The 18,902-nt window shown below is 42.0% G+C and overlaps 1 protein-coding gene across 2 annotated transcripts; it reads left to right on the forward strand.

Annotated features, from left to right (window-relative positions):
• The first annotated feature begins 12,241 nt into the window (after window positions 1-12,241).
• Window positions 12,242-18,235, forward strand: LOC143436912 (SNW domain-containing protein 1-like). Of its 2 annotated transcripts, XM_076921549.1 has the most exons (7): window positions 12,242-12,332; window positions 12,466-13,268; window positions 13,376-13,560; window positions 13,765-13,810; window positions 15,449-15,663; window positions 17,449-17,612; window positions 17,705-18,235. In XM_076921549.1, the coding sequence occupies exons 3-7, from the start codon at window positions 13,477-13,479 to the stop codon at window positions 17,901-17,903; spliced, it is 708 nt and encodes a 235-aa protein (XP_076777664.1). In that variant the 5' UTR covers window positions 12,242-12,332; window positions 12,466-13,268; window positions 13,376-13,476; the 3' UTR covers window positions 17,904-18,235. The 2 variants fall into 2 exon arrangements, with proteins under 2 accessions (XP_076777664.1, XP_076777663.1); XM_076921548.1 differs by having other exon boundaries at window positions 12,466-13,560.
• The last annotated feature ends 667 nt before the right edge of the window (window positions 18,236-18,902 follow it).

The following is an 18,902-nucleotide window of genomic DNA, read 5'->3' on the forward strand; positions in this document are numbered from 1 at the left end:
TTGTCCAGAACTATGGACTTTGGTGGATTAGCTCTTTGTTTCCATTTTGGCAGGTGGTGCTGTCTCTGTGCAGTTATACAGGCAGAACGATACTTTCATCATGAATCAGCTGTGCTAAGGTCTGAGGACCTGTTACACTGGGAACCAAATATTGGGTCCTGGGGGTTGGGGGGAGCAGCAAGGCATCTTAGCCACTGAGCCAATCTCTCCAGCCCTGCAATCCTCTGTTTTGCCTACTAAAATGACTGCTGTAATAGCATCCTTGACATTCTTCATAAAAAGTACCCGTGATGGTTAGTTTGGTTTTGTTTACTTTTTAAAAGTTGAATCGATGGTATGGCACACACCTGTAGTCCCAGCACTGTGGAAGCTCAGGCAGGAGTACTTCTTGAGCCCTGGCATTCAGGGCCAGCCTTGGCAACATAGGCAAGACTCCCTCTTAAAAAAATGAGAGAGTATAACATTTAATTTCAACACATGGCAGGTAGAGGCAAGTGGAACTCTGTGAGTCTGAGGTCAACGTGGTCTACAAAGAGAGTTCCAGGGCAGTCAGACCTACATAGAAAGAGTCTCTCAAAAATGAGGACAGAGGGGGATATGAATATTTTCAGGTACTTAATAAATACTGCTAAACTCCCTTCCAAAACAAAGATTCTCTACATATGCTTCCCTAATGGAAATGAGAGTAATGAGGAAATTTCCTTTATCCCTATTTCATTTGGAAAGTCTCATTATCTGCCTGTGGAATGCTGGGATTAAAGGTGTGCAGCCACAACCAGCAAGAAATATCTAACCAGTTATAACCAGTTAGTTGTAGACACCACCCCCACACTCAGACCAACCATCTTAATACTTTTAATTTGCCAAATTTAATAAAGAGTCTAAGTTAAAAGAGTGACTGATGATTTTGCAGAAGCCAGACTAGCCTGTCTCTAGTCTCTATCACTCTATGACACTGGGATAGTAAGGACATCTCTCTGGCCCTGTCTCCTCATCTCTAAAACAGAAGAAAGTATAGTATTTCTTGGGTGGGTCACTGTAAGTCTAGGAGCAGTTGGGAGGCTAAAAATTTGGATCTTTGCCTGTAGTTTAAGACCAGTCTGGACTATAGAGTGTATTCCAGAAAAACAAAAGGAATCCAGAGAACAGAATGAGAACCTGTCTCAAAATGACAAGCAAACAACACTAACCATTCTTGGAGGTCATAGGCACTGAGTGAGATGGTTAAATTATATTACTTATCCCTTTATGATGATTTTATCTTGGTAAATGTTAGCTATAACTGTCATTATTGTCCCCATTATAGGTTGGCCACTGTAGTTACTGTCTCTAGAGTAGCTTGACTCCTTAAGGGATAAATTTTTTTTTCTTTTATAATTTTCTCTTTTCATTTATTGTTCAATCATTTTTTACAATCCAGATTTTATACCCCTCCTGGTCCACCCCCACCTCTCCCTCATCCTACTCTTCCTCCCTCAGTCTCCAAGAAGGGGACACTCATGCACAACCCTCACCACACCAGACATCCCCACTCCCTGGGGTCTGAAGTTTCTGGAGTATCTCGCATATGTACTCTGACTGAGTCCAGACCCAGTAGTCCTCTACTGTATATCAGATGGTTTATGCTACCTTGTTGGTGACTCAGTGTCTGAGAGATGCCAGGGGTACAGGTTAGTTCAGACTTCTGGTGTTTCTATAGGGTTGAACTCCTCCTCAACTTCTTCCAGCTTTCCCCCACTTCAACCACAGGGATTACAAGTTTCTGTCCATTGATTTGGTAGAAACATCTGCACCTCATTGTTTCAGCTGTTTATTGGGCCTCTTAGGAGTCAGTCATAACAGGCCTCTGTTTGTAAGTAGATTATTGCAACAGAAATAGTATCAGACCTGGGAGCACCCACTGAGATGGATCTCAATTTGGTCATATCACTGAACCTCCTTTTGCTCAGGCTCTTCTCCGGTTTTCTTGCTGCAGTTCTTTCAGCGTTTTTGACTGTAGGATAACAGCTCTATAACACTCTGGCTCACAATGTGAAAATGTGTGTTACAAGTCACACATTATATTCTGAGTATGTCATGATCCAGCAGCAGCTTTATGACTATAAATTCCTGTCACTTGCATCACCTGAGACTGAGTGGTGTTGGATCTGAGAGTTCCCCACACCAGAAAGGCTCTACCACATTGTTTACACTCATACACTTTCTCTCCATTATGACTACTTTTATAATGATGAAGACCATAAAATGTATAAAGCCTCCCTCATAGAATGCATTCATAAGGTTTTTCTTTCATGCTGATGAAAGCTTGGGAAATCTGAAAAGGATTCACAATATTAAATGTACTCATAAATTTATATGCAGCATGGATTGCTTCATGGTGCTGAAGACTATAGAAATGTGCTTCATTATATTAAATACACTCACAGAATTCCTCTACAGTATGATTTCTTTTGTGCCTTTGAATATGACTGACATATCAAAGCTTTACCACATTGCTTACATTCTCACCTGTATGTCTTCTTTTATGTACGTGAAGGGAATTGCAATGGAAAAGGCTTTATTCTGTTGATGACGTTTATAGAATTTCTCCTGAGTGTGTCTTCTTTATTTACCTGGAGAGAACTGTGTCTTGCCAAAAGTTTACCACATTGCTTATATTCATAGTGTTTCTCTTCAGCATGTATCATTTGATTTACTAGGAGATGACTCTTTTGTGCACAGGATTTACCACATTAGTTACATTCAGAGGACTTCTCTCCAGTACATGTCCTTCTATGTTTGAAGATGATTGGGACATAGAAGAGCTTCAAAACATTGATGATACAAATAGGGTTTCTCTTCAGTGTATGTTCCTTTATATATTTGGAGGACACTGTTTTGTGAAAACGGTTTAAAACCACATTGATCACATTCAAAACTTGCTCTGCTGTATGTGTCCTTGTATGATTTTGGTGACCACTGCTTCGTGAAAAAACTTTACCACGTTAGATACACTCAAAGGGTTTCTCTCAATTATGTGTTCTTTTATGTATATTAAAATATTGATTTGTAAAAAAGTTTTAGATTGGTTATATTAATATGGTTTCTTTCCTGTATCTGTTCATTTATGTTTTTGGAGGTGACACCTTACTTCAAAGCCTTAACACATGGGGTACATTCATAGGGTATCTCACCTGTATGTGTTCTTTTATAACATTGGAAAACAGTTATATGCAAAGGCTTTACCACACTGATTACATTCATAGGAGTTCTCTCTTGTATGTGTTCTTTTATGACACTGGAGAACACTGCTGTGTGCAAAGGCTTAACCACATTGGTTACCTTCATAGGGTTCCTCTCCTGTATGTGTTCTTTTAAGATATTCGAGACCACTGCATCCTGCAAAGGCTTTACCACATTGGTTACATTCATAGTATTTCTCTCCTGTATGTGTTCTTTTCTGATATAGGAGACCACTGCTTCGTGCAAAAACATTACCACATTAGATACTCTCAAAGGGTTTCTCTCAAATATGTGTTCTTTTATGTATATTAAAATATTGATTTGTAAAAAAGTTTTAGATTGGTTACATTAATATGGTTTCTTTCCTGTATCTGTTCATTTACGTTTTTGGAGGTGACACCTTACTTCAAAGCCTTAACACATGGGGTACATTCATAGGGTATTTCACCTGTATGTGTTCTTTTATAACATTGGAAAACAGTTATATTCAAAGGCTTTACCACACTGGTTACATTCATAGGAGTTCTCTCTTGTATGTGTTCTTTTATGACACTGGAGAACACTGCTGTGTGCAAAGGCTTAACCAAATTGGTTACCTTCATAGGGTTTCTCTCCTGTATGTGTTCTTTTATGATATATGAGACCACTGCTTTGTGCAAAGGCTTTACCACATTGGTTACATTCATAGTGTTTCTCTCCTGTATGTGTTCTTTTATGATATTCAAGACCACTGCTTCCTGCAAAGGCTTTTGTTGTCACCCTTACTCTGCCTCAACACTTTGGGGCTAAGTGTTCCGGTCAAGAGAGATAGTGGGGCTCTTGGGGCAGGTGACAAGAAGAATGGAGTCAAGACAGGGTGTGATCAAGTCTCAAGTCTCTAGTCTCAAGTCTCAAGTCTCTTTTATTGAAGGGAATTCTGAGGTATTTATACGCTTTTGCCATGTGCCTTGTAGGCACGTGGTATCCACGCGCCTTGCAGGTGTTGATATGACGTAAGCCTTACAGGCGTCTATAGTGTGGATAGCATGTACACCACAATGCCTTGCAGGCGTGGATAGCACGTGCACCTTATAACCATTTATGGCTTAGATAGCACATGGACAGCACGTGAACCGCATGCCTTACAGGCGTGACTACCACGTGCGACTGCTTTGTGCAAAGGCTTTACCACATTGGTTACATTCATAGGGTTTCTCTCCTCTATGTGTCCTTTTATGATATTCGAGACCACTGCTTCCTGCAAAGGCTTTACCACATTGGTTACATTCATAGGGTTTCTCTCCTCTATGTGTCCTTTTATGATATTCGAGACCACTGCTTCCTGCAAAGGCTTTACCACATTGGTTACATTCATAGGGTTTCTCTCCTGAATGTGTTCTTTTATGATATTCGAGACCACTGTTTCCTGCAAAGGCTTTAGCACATTGGTTACATTCAAAGTGTTTCTTTCCTGTATGTGTTCGCTTATGTATTCTTAGTTTACTCCTTCCCACAAAGGCTTACCACAGTGGTTATATCTACAGGGTTTCTCTCCACTATGAAAACAAAACAAAACAAAAGCATGGTCAGGCCTATCACAGCAATACCCTAGTCCCTGGTACCAACTTCTGTCTTAGCTAGGGTTTCACTGCTGTGAGTAGACACCATAATCCAGGGAACTCTTTTAAGAATAACATTTATTCGGGATGGGCTTACAGGTTCAGAGGTTCAGTCCATTATCATTAAAGCAGGAACATGGCAGCATCCAGGCAGGCATGGTGCAGGAGGAGTTGAGAGTTCTACATCTTCATCTGAAGGCTGTAGTAGAATACTGACTTCTAGGCACCAAGGATAAGGGTCATTTTTTTAAATCAGTATTATCCATCCCATTCCTTCATATCTCAAATGAGATATAAACCACTTCCCGGTTACCCCTCCATAAGCCCCTCATCCCACAATCTCCCTCTCCTTTTCCTGTGACTCTAATGAGGTGCTCCCTAACTCACCTCCCCATACCGTCCCACCCCACCCTTACAGTGTCCCCTACACTGGGACATCAAATATTCACAGGACCAAGGGTCTCTCCTCCCATGGATGTCAGATAAGGCCATCTTCTGCTACATATGTATCTGGAGCCATGGATTCCTCCCTGTATAATCTTTGGTTGGTTGGTGGTCTAGTCCCTGGGAGTACTGAGTGGTCCAGCTAGCTGTTGTGGTTCTTCTTATAGGGGTGCAATCTCTCTTCTATGTCTTGTATTCTGTTGGTGATGTTTGCATCTGTGACTCCTGCTCTCTTTCCTAGGTTTTCCATTTCCAGAATGGGTGTTTTCCCTTTGTGTTTTCTTTAATGTTTCTATTTCCACTTTTGGATCCTCGATAGTTTTGTTCAATTCCTTCACCTATTTGCTTATATTTTCCTGTATTTCTTTGAGGGATTTATGTATTTCCTCCTTAAAGGCTTCTACTAGTTTACGTGTGTTCTCCTGTATTTCATTAGGGGAGTTCTTTATGTCCCTCTTAACATCCTCTATCATCTTCATGACATGAGAATTGAGATCTGAGTATTTTTTTTTTTACATGAATTGTCTTGAACTCAAGTCTCCCTTCTTGCCCAGGGAGCACTGCACTGAGTGAACAACCTCCTTCTCAGCCCTGGTCAGCTCACTTCAGCTTTCAACTTCCTCACAACTTTAAATTTCCAGGGGGTAAAACTGAGATAGATGTTAGATCTACTGGAGTGTTTGTTGTTGTTGTTTTGTTTTTGTTTTGTAAATTGCTGGAAACCTGTAATCTAAAATACAAACAAACTTACTGAATGCACCAAAATCTAGAACCCGATGAGGTACAGAAACTCATGAAAATCCAGCACAAGTGAACCAACCCCACAGTGTACATATCTAAAGGAAAGCATTGCCTATGGCAAGTCATTTAAAACTATATTTTAGGTCAGGCAGTGGTGGCACATGCCTTTAATCCCAGCACTTGGGAAGAGGAGGCAGGCAGATTTCTGAGTTCTTGGCCAGCCTGGTCTACAGAGTGAGTTCCAGGACAGCCAGAGCTATACAGAAAAACCCCGTCTCAAAAAACAAACAAAAAACAAAACAACAAAAAAAAAACAAAAATAAATAAATAAATTCTATTAGGTTGAAGAGCTCAGGTAAGATCACTGACTCCTCTTCCATAGAACCTGTGTTTAATTCCCAACACCCACATGGTGGCTCACAAACTTCTGCCACTCTAGTACCAGGGTGTCCAATGCCCTCTTCTAGACTCCTTGGGTACCAGATATACATGTGATTACAGATATACATGCATACAAAACACCTATACACATAAAATAAAATTATAGGTTTTGTTACATGTAGTGTGTATGTATGAAACTGCCACAACACCTGCATGGGAGTCAAAGAACCATTTGAGAGAGTCTTTCTCCACCTATCTGAGACTATATTCAAGCATGGCACCAAGAGCCTTTTACTCACTGTGTCAATCAGTTTTACAGATCTACTTTCACACTTGTGATTGTGTTGTAGTAAAATTGCTATTCTCTATATGACCATAGGACAATGAGGGATGATCTTGGTACAAGCATCCCAAATGATATGCCTACAGAGGAAAATGAGACCTGACTGTAAGAACACATATCCATCCTTTTCTTTCAATCCTACATACCAGATTTTGGTCTATGCATTTTTGATTTCCCACATGTTACTGCTTATTCCTGGCTGTCAACCTGACTACATCTTGAATGAACTATAATCTAGAATAGGAGGGCTCACCTGTGATCTAATCTTCAGGACAGAAGATACAAGTTTCTGACCTGGATCTTGGCAGGGAGATCTTGAGGCATAGTGGCTGTGAAAAGCTTAGGCCCAGGCAAGATAATACAGGCCTTTAATCCCAGGATTCTGATGTTAGGAGATCTCTGAATTCAAGGTGAGCCTGGGACAAAGCAGGTCCCAGGTCCAGGTGTGGTGGTTCACACCTTTAATCTGGGCCACACCTTCTCCCAGAGACCTATATAAGGACATTGGAAGAAGGAAGACCCAGTCTTCTTTGCTTGCATTGACTTGCCAGCAAATCTGTTGGAACCTCCTTCTACAACTAGCCTCTTGGGACTGAGAAAGGACTAGATTCTTGGACTTCCCATTCCCAGCTGACCTTCGTTGGTTTATTTGAACTGCAAACCGTAAGTCATCACAATAAATTTCTCATTATTGAGTGACATTTCATAAGATCTGTGACTCTAGAGAACCCTGTCTAAGAGACACATTTTAACAGGATTCTCCGTAGCCCCTTTTGCCTTTCATTACCATAGAAACCAGTCTACCTCATGAATTGTCCTTTGGTTTGTTTTGTTGGTGTGGTGATGTGCTTATGCTTGGGACAGGGAGCAGTACTTTAAGGAGGTGTAGACTTGTTGGAGTACTTTAAGTTGGTGTAGACTTGTTGGTGTGGCACTGTGGATGTGGGGCTTTAAGGAAATCTATGTATTATACTCAAGCTTTGCCCAGGGTGACACATAATAGTCTCTCCTTGCTGCCTTGGAATTGGGGTGCAGACCACTCAGCTCCTTCTCCAGCACCATGTCTGCCCAGATGCTGCTGTGATGACAAGGAGCTGAACCTCTGAAAGTGTAAGCCAGCCCCAACTAAATATTTTCTTTGATAAAAGTTGCCTTGGTATCTTTTGGTATCTCTTCACTGTAATGGAATCCCTACCTAAGACAGTTGGTTCTTGGTTTTTCCAGACAGGATTCCTTTGTGTAGCCTTAGCCATCCTAGAACTAGCTGTGTAGACCAGGCTGGCCTTGAACTCACAGTGATCTGCCTCTGTGATTAAATTCATGTGCCACAACAGCTGGACTAAGAATTGTCTTTGTTGAGCATACAGTGGCAAACACCTTTGATCCTAACACTTGAGATTGAGTCAAGCTGATATCAGATCTGGGCCAGCCTGGTCTATAGAGAGTTCCAGGGCAGTCAGGGCTACACAGAAAAACCTCTTTTTTAAATCATCTGCTGAGTTAAATCTTAGCTCCTTGATCTTAGTTTCTAGCACCTTCTCTGTGTGCCCCAACCCACCATGTTTTCTTAAATAATTCATTTATGAGGCAGAATTTAGAGGAGATGAGTGCTTAACAGAACTACCTATTCACTATAAGCATGGAGGGTGGCTTATAGAGGGGCCTCAGCCAGACTTTGCATCCTATTCAATATTAAGCAGTACTGTCCCAGGTAGAGGTCATATGTGCGTCAGGCTTGCTAGCCAATAGACATAAAGGTCAATATGCTTAGCCAATAAGTTTGAACTGTAACCTTGCTGATGCGACCTGTATCCCTTAAATGTATAAAACCTGCTTTTAACAGCCCTTCAAGGTCGCATTCCAATAATTCCCTTGAGAAACGAATTGAAGGTGGCACCAGTTGCACAGGAATATAAACCTTGGTTTTGCATTGATCTGCATCTCGGTGTCTCACTAGGGGGTGTCTCGAAATAAGTACCACTGACTGAGGGTCGGGGTCTTACAATATGTTAAACTCAGAGACCCTCACTCCTGTAAAATCTACAGATGTGAGCAATTTCCAATGTCAAGTGAGTGGTTGATTTCTCTGCTAACCCACTTTGTCTCCTACAGGTGGCTGCCACAATTTCAGCTCAAAGAACTGCAAAGCCTAGAGGGTCATTCAGTCAGGGCATCTGGGCACTGAGCGTTTTTTCCATTGTGTTTCTCATTGTGGAAAAAACTTGCCCTCTGGAAGCTGTGATTTGCTCTTGAAGATGCAGAAGAAGATGACGCTCACCAGGTGAGTTGTTGATTTGGGTTCTCAATACAGAAGGGTCTGGAGTACATATCTTTTCTTTTTTTCTTCTGGGATTATTTGGGTTGTGACCTACATGGCCTAGGGTTCAGATGCAACTTGTCCAAGACCTCTGGGGGATTCCTTGGCAACTAGGCCTCACTGAAGCCAGGGTCTTTCCTTAGGGGCTTCCGGTTGAGTGCAGGCTTTACCTGGGCTGTGATCGCAGACATGCCCTGGTGACCAGGATCTCACATGTGCTTGCTGTAAGCAGCTCAGCAGGTTGACAATGCACTGCCTCTGCCCAGCTGAACTATGGGAAGCAGCTGCTCCTCTCTCCCCACTGAGCAAAGGGAGCCAGTCTCCAGATGCTTGCATGCTTTGGGCTTCTCATTTTCTCCCGCTACTCTCTTGCAAAACCAAGATTTTTGCAAAAACCCAAGTGTTGGGAACGTCCAAGAACTGACCAAAAATGTTTCCACTGACGAGCAGTGGAGTTGCTGGTTACTGAATGCGCAGCTGCTCTGCGGTTTAACTTTGGACTTAGAATTACTTTTGTACATAGAACCACCTCTGGCTTCTGCTCTTGCTGCTGGCCCTCATGACCATAAGTAAAGTGCTCCTAGCCTTTAAGGAAAAGATGCAAAGTGGGAGATTTCCAAAAAGTTATATGACTCCTAAGTGCTCCAAGTGGAAAAACTTTCCATGTGAACTCAGCCAGAAAAGTCTGATTTTAAAGAAGATGTGAAGGTATTTATTCATTTTAGGACATTGGCTTGTGCCTGTTAACCCCACTTCTCATTTTTCCTGGCTTGTAACTGTATGAATTTTAAGAATATTTTGGTCATGGGAATGAGGATTCGTTGTGCTGCCTTGTTTCCTTGTCTCTCTCTCTGAGAGAGAGAAAGAGAGAGAGAGAGAGAGAGAGAGAGAGAGAGAGAGAGAGAGAGAGAGATCTATTTTTTCTTACCAGGTATATAGACAAGTAGATAGATACACAGATGAAAATAGTGGGTACAGGAGGATTTCTGAGTTCCAAGTCCAACCGTGTCTGTGTAGGTAGTTTAAGGGCAGGAAAGAAAAAAAAGGAATACTGTCCTGGTTAGCTTTAAGTGTCTAACACCTGGTAAAAATATATCAAAGGCTGAATTGCCTAGATCAGATTGGCTTATGGACAGGGATTGCTTTTCTTGCTAAGATATACAGGAAGATCCAAACCACTATGGGCAGCACCATTCCCTAGGCAGGTGGTTCTGAACAGAGTAAGAAAGCTAGATGAGCATTAGCCACTCTGCAACCCAGCAAGCAGTTTCAGGTGCCTTGCCTGCCTGCTTGCCTCTGTCCTTCCTTTTCTGCAAGAATGTAGGTCCCCCTTTTGATTGTGAGTTTTCTCTAGCTGCCTTGACAACCCTTGGTGGATTGTAACCTGGGATTGTGAGACAAATGAGTCCCTCCTCCTTTACATCATTTTTTTGTTGGTCTGAGTATTTTAACAACAGCAACAGAAATGAAATTAGAACCAACACATGATGGTTACTAGTGTGGTAGTATCTGTGGTACAGAAAAATAAGGGTGAATTCTGCTGACTAAGGTTTACAGGTAGCAAACATTCAACACTCCTTCAGGCACTATGTATGATATTGATTAGTAGGACTATGAGGGCAAAGGTTGAAACTGAAATGAATGCACACAAAAAAATGCCAAGGGTGTAGTGTGTATCCTGTGCTTACTGTAGCAATGGTGAAAAGTGATACATCAAAACGACCAGGCTTGGGGACTACAAAAGGTTTCACTTCTATGTTTCAAACACTGGTCATAAACACTAGCAAATATGGCCTGAAGAAACATCTGTGTTTCAGAGCATTGTCTGTCCTTACAGGGGATCTTGTTTGTTTGCCAGCACCCAAATGGCAGCTCATAAACATCTATTACTACAGTTTAGGAATCTGACACCCTCTTCCAGTGTCTGAAGGCACCAGGCATGCATGTGATACATAGACATACATCCAGGCAAAGCACTCATACACATAAAAAGTAAGTGAGCCTACTTGTTTTTAAAACTGAACAATGACAGTATTAGTTTGGTATATATTTGTTTTTGTTTCATTTTTGCTTTTTAGGTTCATGAACTGTCCTAGCAAATGCTGCTAACCCAAAGTGGGGAGGAAGGTGTTAGGTCCCAGTGGCTACAACTGTAGAGAGGTCAGGTCCAGCAAGGGATGTCTTAGTAGACAGAAGCACTTGCTGCCAATCTCAAAGGCCTGACTCCATCTGTGGGATAGGAAGAGAGAACTGACTTTCTCAGTTGTCTTCACACTTTCAACAGTGCCATGACACACACACACACACACATCCCTCCATACACAAACTATATAAAATTGTGTGTCTGGCTGGGTGTAGCACTCAATTGAAGTGTGCCTTCAATACTAGCCCTTGGTAGGCAGAGAGAAGCAAATGTCTGAGCTTGAGGATAGCCTAGGCTACATACTGAGACACTTAATAAGCTAGTTTAAACACATTCCTAGTAAATCTTTAATATTTTTTGGCAAAGGATTTTTTTTTTTTGTTTAAAAAGACTAATGTACAGATTGGGGGGAGGGGCAGATCTCATTGCAGATGCATGTGAGCAACCATGTGGTTGCTGGGAATTGAACTCAGGACCCCTGGAAGAGCAGTCAGTGCTCTTAACCTCTGAACCTTCTCTCTCTAGCCCTTGCAAAGGTTTTAAGATGGCTTGCTTAGGTAAAGACAAGAAGACCACCATGATGCAAAACCATGAATGCAAAGGGCAGAGTGAATCACTTGGAAATGTTGGAGCAGCTCCTGTTACCAGACAGGACTGGGACAGTTAGGGACAAAAGAGGCGCAGGATGCAGTTCCTATCCTCTGGTTGCTCAGTCTGGTAAAGGAATAGTTAATCATAATGCAGAAAGAAGGATGAAATACACATGGTCTGGAGAGCTTTAATCCCAGAACTGGGGAAGCAGCTGGATCTACACAGTGAGTCCCCATCTTCAGAAAAAAAGAAAAAAAAATAGGAAAGCACAGTATCGTAGTGTTCAACTCCTCTGTAATCTCATTGCTCCAGTGGTGAGGTTAGAGGGTGCAAGTTTAATCCTCCTCTTGGTGACCTATTTAGCCCCTGGTAAATGAAAATTAGGACAGATTCTTAGGAAACCATGCATTGGAGGTCGGCTTCTATATAAAGTACAGAAAAACCCAGAATCCTGCAGCTTATCAGCTGTGTTCACAAATACCTGTTAGTTTTTAAGTCAGGACAAGCATTTGCTTTTGGAATAGTCAAGACGTCTTTACTGTTTGTCTCTGAGTAAGTTTTTTTCCACACATTAGAATATAATAGATCCTGAATGCGTCTAGAAATCATTAAAAGTCTATGTGCTGTGCAAAGAAATATTGTAGCTGAATTGTGATAATTAAATTCTGACTTTGTTTTTCTGTAGCTTTTTACCTGCACCTGCTCAGCTATCTCCAGACCAACTTGAAGCTGAAGAAAGGGAGGGATCTCAGAGATCACTGCAGACCTCTCTGGATTCCTCTCGAAGGGAGCCTCCCTCAGATGGATGCAGCAAAGGCTGGGTTCTACAGCCGGAGGATTTTGGAGATGGAGGTCCTTTCCCCATAAATGAAAAGTTTGCCAAACTGTATGAAGCACTAGACATTGCTGAATGGAAGGTTAGTCTTTTATTACAGTTTGCTGAATGTTCTTGCATCTGTGAGTCTACATCAGTTTATTTACCTCAGGTCTGGAGGGACACTGACATGTGTGTGCTAGTAGCAGCAGGGGCTAGCTGCAGCTCTGTACAGAGACCGCCTAGCAGGAATGATTCTCCTGTGCCAGTTAGTGGTTTCCTAGGCTTACCTAATTCTTTGAAGATTACTAGGTGCTGTTGTATGTTGCACAGTTTCTTCTGTTTTAGATGCAGATGTTCTCCAAAAGGACAGTGTAGGGAAGGGTAGGTAAACATTGGGATTTAGTTCACTCTCAAAATGGCATTGATGGTATTGGCTATTGACATTACAGATTTAGTGCTGTATTGATATGCACATGCACATACAAATAACTAAGTTCATTTTTTTTCTATTCTAAATTCTTTCAGATGTAGGCAAAGTTTTTGATTTAGGGTAAAGTCATACTTAAATTTTGGTGGGTTGGTTTTTGAGATAGGATTTGAGTTTCAGGCTCAGGCTATGCTGGAACCAGTTGCAACTCTTCTCCCTCAGCCTCCTGACTTCTAGATTACAGGTATGCACTACCATGTCACGTGACATTTATTATTTACTTATTGACTTATATATTGGGTGCTGGATCTCACTATGGTTCAATCTTGTTTCCTGTGTTTTGTTTTTAAGACATGATCTCTCTACATAGCCCTGGCTGTCTTGGAACAAACACACACAGAGACTCACCTGCCTCTGCCTTTTAAGTGCATGGATTACTGTCATATACCACCATGCCCAGTGCATTCCAGTCTGGTTTTGAACTGGTGGACTCTGATCTTCTTTGTGCTAGGCATCCACTGTACTGCTCAGCAAAGGTATTAGTAATGTAATTGACTTTTAAAAAAACAACTGGGCTTGTTGTGTTTGCGCCATTTACATTTTCTAGAGACAAAAGCCCAGCCTTCCAACTTTAAGTCTGTGCAAATGCCTTTACAGGCAGATTTAGTAAAAAGTTTGAAGATGGCTGTAAATATGTATCCCACTGTGACTTCCACTTACAATCTCACTTTACTAAACAGGCTCAAGGAGAAAGGAGAGCTGGGATGAAAACCCATGTGGAAAAAGGTATGACAATTCATTCCCATTGTGGAATTTACTGTATGACTATGTTGTATATGTCATTTAAAAAGGTCCTTGTGCACTGAGCGTGTATGTGGGAGGGTGTTTTATAGCATACAAAGGTAGTTTATATTTACAAGAATAATTGAGTTATTTCAGAAATAATGTAGAACTGAACTCCCCCAAAATGAAGGAGTATGTGTGTAAAAGAAATCTTTAATATGGGAGTAACTCACTTGGTAGTATACTTCTGATCTCAGCACTGAGGAGGCTGAGCCAGGAGGATGGAATGTTTGAGGACAGTCAGGGCTATATAGGAAGAACCTGTCTCCAAAACAACAACAACAACAACAACAACAAAGCAAATGAAGTCAATCATACAATGGATAAAGAAAAATAAAACACAAGGGATATAAAGATTGCAGAAGGAAAGTCTTGTCAGAAGAGGCCTTACTTGTAAAAGCTAATATTAGTACAAAGACCTGAAAGTAAACCATGTGGCGATCTGGGAGAACATTCTAGATGGAAAGATAGAGGACTACAAAAGCCCTTGAGTTTACCCCAGTATAGCTGACTCTCTCCACATGAGATGTGACAGAGCAGCTGGGGATCTGACCCCAAAGCAGCAGGTCAGCCCCATGACAGCACTGTCCCTGTTGCACCAGTGGGCTCACCCTGTTGGACAGGTCAGGATTGTGGTGTGCAGGGTCCAGCCCTTGGATAACACCACTAATTCCCACATTCCACCCCCAGTGGCTTTTGTGGCACTAGTAAAGCTGGCCAGCAGTCATCTTAGTTTTTGAAACAAAGCCTCTCTGCTTGGAGCTCACAAATTTAGCTAGGCTGGCTGGGCAGCAAGCTGCACCCAAAGCCTGTACATGGTACTCATTTCCTTCCATTTGTTAAGAGATCTGTGTGGTGTGGTGTGTGTATGTGTATGCTGGTGTGCATGTGTGCATGCCCATACCCATTACATGTTCATGTGGAGGCAAGAGGGTGACATTGAGTGTCCTGGCTCAATCACTATGTGTATTTTGAGAAAGGGTCTCACTGAGTGGGAAGCTCCCCAGTTGGCTGACTAGAGGAGTTTGGGACAGACACACACTACAATGTGCAGCCATCTACCTGGCTGCTAGAGATCCACACTCAGGTCCTCAGGCTTGAGCAGCTGACTCTGTACCAACTCAGCCATTTCCCCAGCCCTGTCTTTGCATTTTATCATGACAGTTCTCAAATAGGAGGAGGAAGAGCTGAAAAGCAATGTGCTATGAAATGACCCTCTCTCCACCTAGACTCTGGTTAATTATTAAAAACAATTAGCATGACTGGATTTCCTTCATCCCCACATGCCCCCTGTCCAGCAGTCCCGCTTTCTATTTAGGTGCATTTCAATAACTTGTAGCTGACATAGGAGTCTCCACAAACCAGATTTAAATTGACTGCAGTTAATGTTAAAGGGCTGAGATTGATCACAAAGAATTAGTGGTGCACACCTGTAATCCCAGATGCAGGGTGGGACACAACAGCCAGAGTTTGAGGCTAGACCTGGCCATGTCATCAAAACATAGAAAAACATGGCATTTTCTAAGGTTGAAGAGCCCCTTGTACAAAATATGAAAAGCTAATGTTCAACTGTGTCCACAGAGGATGGAGAGGCCCGTGAGAGAGATGAAATCCGTCAGGACAGGCGAAAAGAGAGGCAGCATGACCGGAACCTTTCCAGGGCAGCTCCTGATAAGAGGTCAAAACCTCAGAGAAATGAAAATCGAGACATCAGTGAAGTCATTGCTCTTGGTGTGCCCAATGCTCGAACTTCCAATGAAGTTCAGTTCGACCAAAGGCTCTTCAACCAATCCAAGGTATGAGGACCTAGAAAACACCCTTTATCATGTGTGTAGGTTTCTTATGGTTTCTGTTGCTGTGACAAAACACCACAACTGAAAAGCAAGTTGGGAAGGAAGGGGTTTGTTTTAAAGGGGTACACTTCCATATTGCTGTTGACTGAAGATAGTAACTGTTTGTAGTGGTAGATCTTCCCGGGGATCAGTAATGACTTAATGGTTTGAGATTTAGAGACAGCATGTAAATAAGTTCTTCCCAGCAACAATATCTGTTTTTGATACTTTTTATATTGCTGTCATTGTTCCAAGCCTATTCATTTCAATCCTTAAAAAAATGTGGAGGGGCTGGAGAGATGGCTCAGTGGTTAAGAGCAATGACTGCTCTTTCACATATGAAGCTGGACTATTGGTTTGCTGAGTGGAGGTTCATTTTACTTTTTTTACATTTTCATTTGCATGCATGTTTGCCCGTGTATGCACATGTGTGTACATGCATATGTCAATGTTGGAAGTTGCTCTTGGGAACTGTCTTTATCACTCCTCCTTCCACCTTATTCACTGAGCAGATCTCTCAGTCCATCCCAGAACTCACTGAGAGTTAGTGTTCCTACCCAGCCTGCTCTGAGATATCCTGTCTACATCTTTAGAGGATGGAGTTACAGGCAAGCTTCCACACACACCTATGGTTTACATGGATCCTAGGAATCCAAACTTGGGCCCTCATGCTTATGCAGACAGTGCTTTAACACTGAGCCATCTCTGCAGCACCTGTTATCTCTCATAGATGATTGAGACAGGGTTCGGAAATTGATGGAGCTGAGATTGAACCTTGAATGCTTTGTCTCCAAAGCTTTTCTCTTAACTGTTGTGCAGTGTCAGCTGAGCTGAGCAGGAGTCAGATGAAAGAACCACATAAGTAAACATTTCAACATGGTCATCTCTTCTGGCCTTAAGCTTAAACCTTCTAAATCTGGGGGAAAACATTTAAGATTTTCATTGAGGTCCATATTTTCTTGTGCTTTAATAGTGACCTTCTCAGGACGTTGAGGTAACATTTCTCAGCATCATTGATTGTCCAGTACCTACAATACATTCCTTCAATTTTAGTGACACTGTTAGTAGAGGGTTTTTTGGAATTCAGTTTTGTTTTTTTGTTTTTTTTTTTGAGAATTTCATACAATTGAGTTTGACCACATTCATTCTCCACCTCCTGGCAGATCCACTCATCTTCTCTCTACACACCCAAATTTGTGTCTTCTTTCTCTTGTTTGGGGATTTTGCTTGTTTGTTTAGTTTTGGTGTTTGGTGTGCTCTGTATCCCTGGCTGTCCTGGAATTTCCTGTGTAAACCAGACTTGCCTTTGTAAAGCAGATCTGCCTCCTCTGCTCCTGAGTGTAGAGATTAAAGCTATGCATCCCCACACCCAGCCCTGTGTCCTTTACTGTTTCCTGTGTCACAACTTGGTGGTTGTTGTTGTCCTTGTTGGCTGTATTATACAGCTCTGGCTGTCTGAGAAAGGGCTGTTTAGACCAGGCTGACTTCAGACTGGCTGAGATTCACTGCTGCCTCATTAGTGCTGGGATTAAAGATGTGTAACACCACACCCACCTAAGTCTAGTGAATACCTTGATTTAATCTTAGTAAGAACTCAATGTCTCAATGTGCAGAAAAATTTATACTTGTTCTTTTATATAAATGTTGCAGTTGTGGTTTTTAATTACCTGTAAACACGAACTATTCATTGCTCAGAACTCAGATTCAGCTTTGGATAGGTAGACCTTTATATTTTATATTTTCCCACAGGGTATGGACAGTGGATTTGCAGGTGGAGAAGATGAAATTTACAATGTTTATGATCAGGCCTGGAGGGGTGGCAAAGACATGGCTCAGAGTATCTACAAGCCCAGTAAAACTCTGGACAAGGACATGTATGGTGATGACCTGGAAACCAGGATAAAGACCAACAGGTACTAATGCAGACAGTTGATGGTTGGTCCTATTTCCGCCAGTAAAACAGTAAAACAGAAGCAGTTCCTGACCTCTTCTCCTTTTCCCCCAGATTTGTTCTTGATAAGGAGTTTTCTGGTACAGACCGTAGACAGAGGGGCCGAGAAGGACCAGTTCAGTTTGAGGAAGATCCTTTTGGTTTGGACAAGCTTTTGGAAGAAACAAAACAGCACCATGGCTCTAAAAGATGCTCTGATAGCAGTCGCTCCAAGGAACATGAGCCTGAAGGCAAGAAGCAGAGGAAGCAGTAGAGGGGCCTCTTAAAACGAAATCTGACTTATACAGCAGGACTGCTTGGTCTGGCCTCAGTGAGAGGAGAGGCATCTAACCCTTGAGATACTTGAGGTCCCAGGAAGTAGTGACATCCTCTTGAAGCCGTGGGAAGAACAATGGAATGAAGAACTGTGAGAGGGGTGACCTGGGGGGGAATAAATACTGAACTGTAAAAGAAAAACAACTTCCCAAATGATGAGAGGAATAATGTTCACACACTGGAACGATATTAGTAGATGCATTTGCCCTGTTGTGCTCTTCTACTGTTCTGTGGGGAAACTGAGGTCTTGCTTAGTACACCTTGTTTCAAATAAAACCAAAAAAAGGAATATGACACTGATCATCTCAGCTGTGCAAAACCTCTGACTTTTGAGCTTGAACATGGATCTGGGTGGGTGTGGGACATGTGGAGACCATAGTCAGAAAAGATATTTTTTTAAAGAAACATTATTAGCAGAATTTACATATTTTTAAGATTGGAGACTCATACCTAGTGACTCAAGTGGCTGTTGTCTTTCCTGTACTCATCAGGGACATCTTAATTCAGTGGTAATGGGAAGGTTTCAGCCCTGTTGCCTACACTGCTGTTTCCACTGTTATACATGCCAGTAGCACTTACTACATACCCTCCTGGCCACCCAAGGCTAAATCTTAGGCTCTTAGTACTGGAACTTGAGGGAATACCAAGATGTTTCTGCAAGTATATTTGATATAGTCAAAAGTCCAAGAAGCAAACCAGTAATGGTGTTAGACCCAGTGGAAACGCCATTAAAGTCCTTGTGTTTTATTTTTTCCTGTTTCTAATGAACTAATTGTTAGAAAAGCCCACAAAGGCAGGTGTATCTGGGTATTCCTGAGATCAATGAACCTCACACCACTACCACAGCAGTGCATGCTTTGATCATGGGTATGTGCCTGTGCAAATACATGCCATCATATAGAGGTCACCATGGAGACCGGAAGAGGGCATTAGAACC

Source organism: Arvicanthis niloticus, chromosome 23, assembly GCF_011762505.2.
Source record: "Arvicanthis niloticus isolate mArvNil1 chromosome 23, mArvNil1.pat.X, whole genome shotgun sequence".
NCBI lineage: Eukaryota > Metazoa > Chordata > Mammalia > Rodentia > Muridae > Arvicanthis > Arvicanthis niloticus.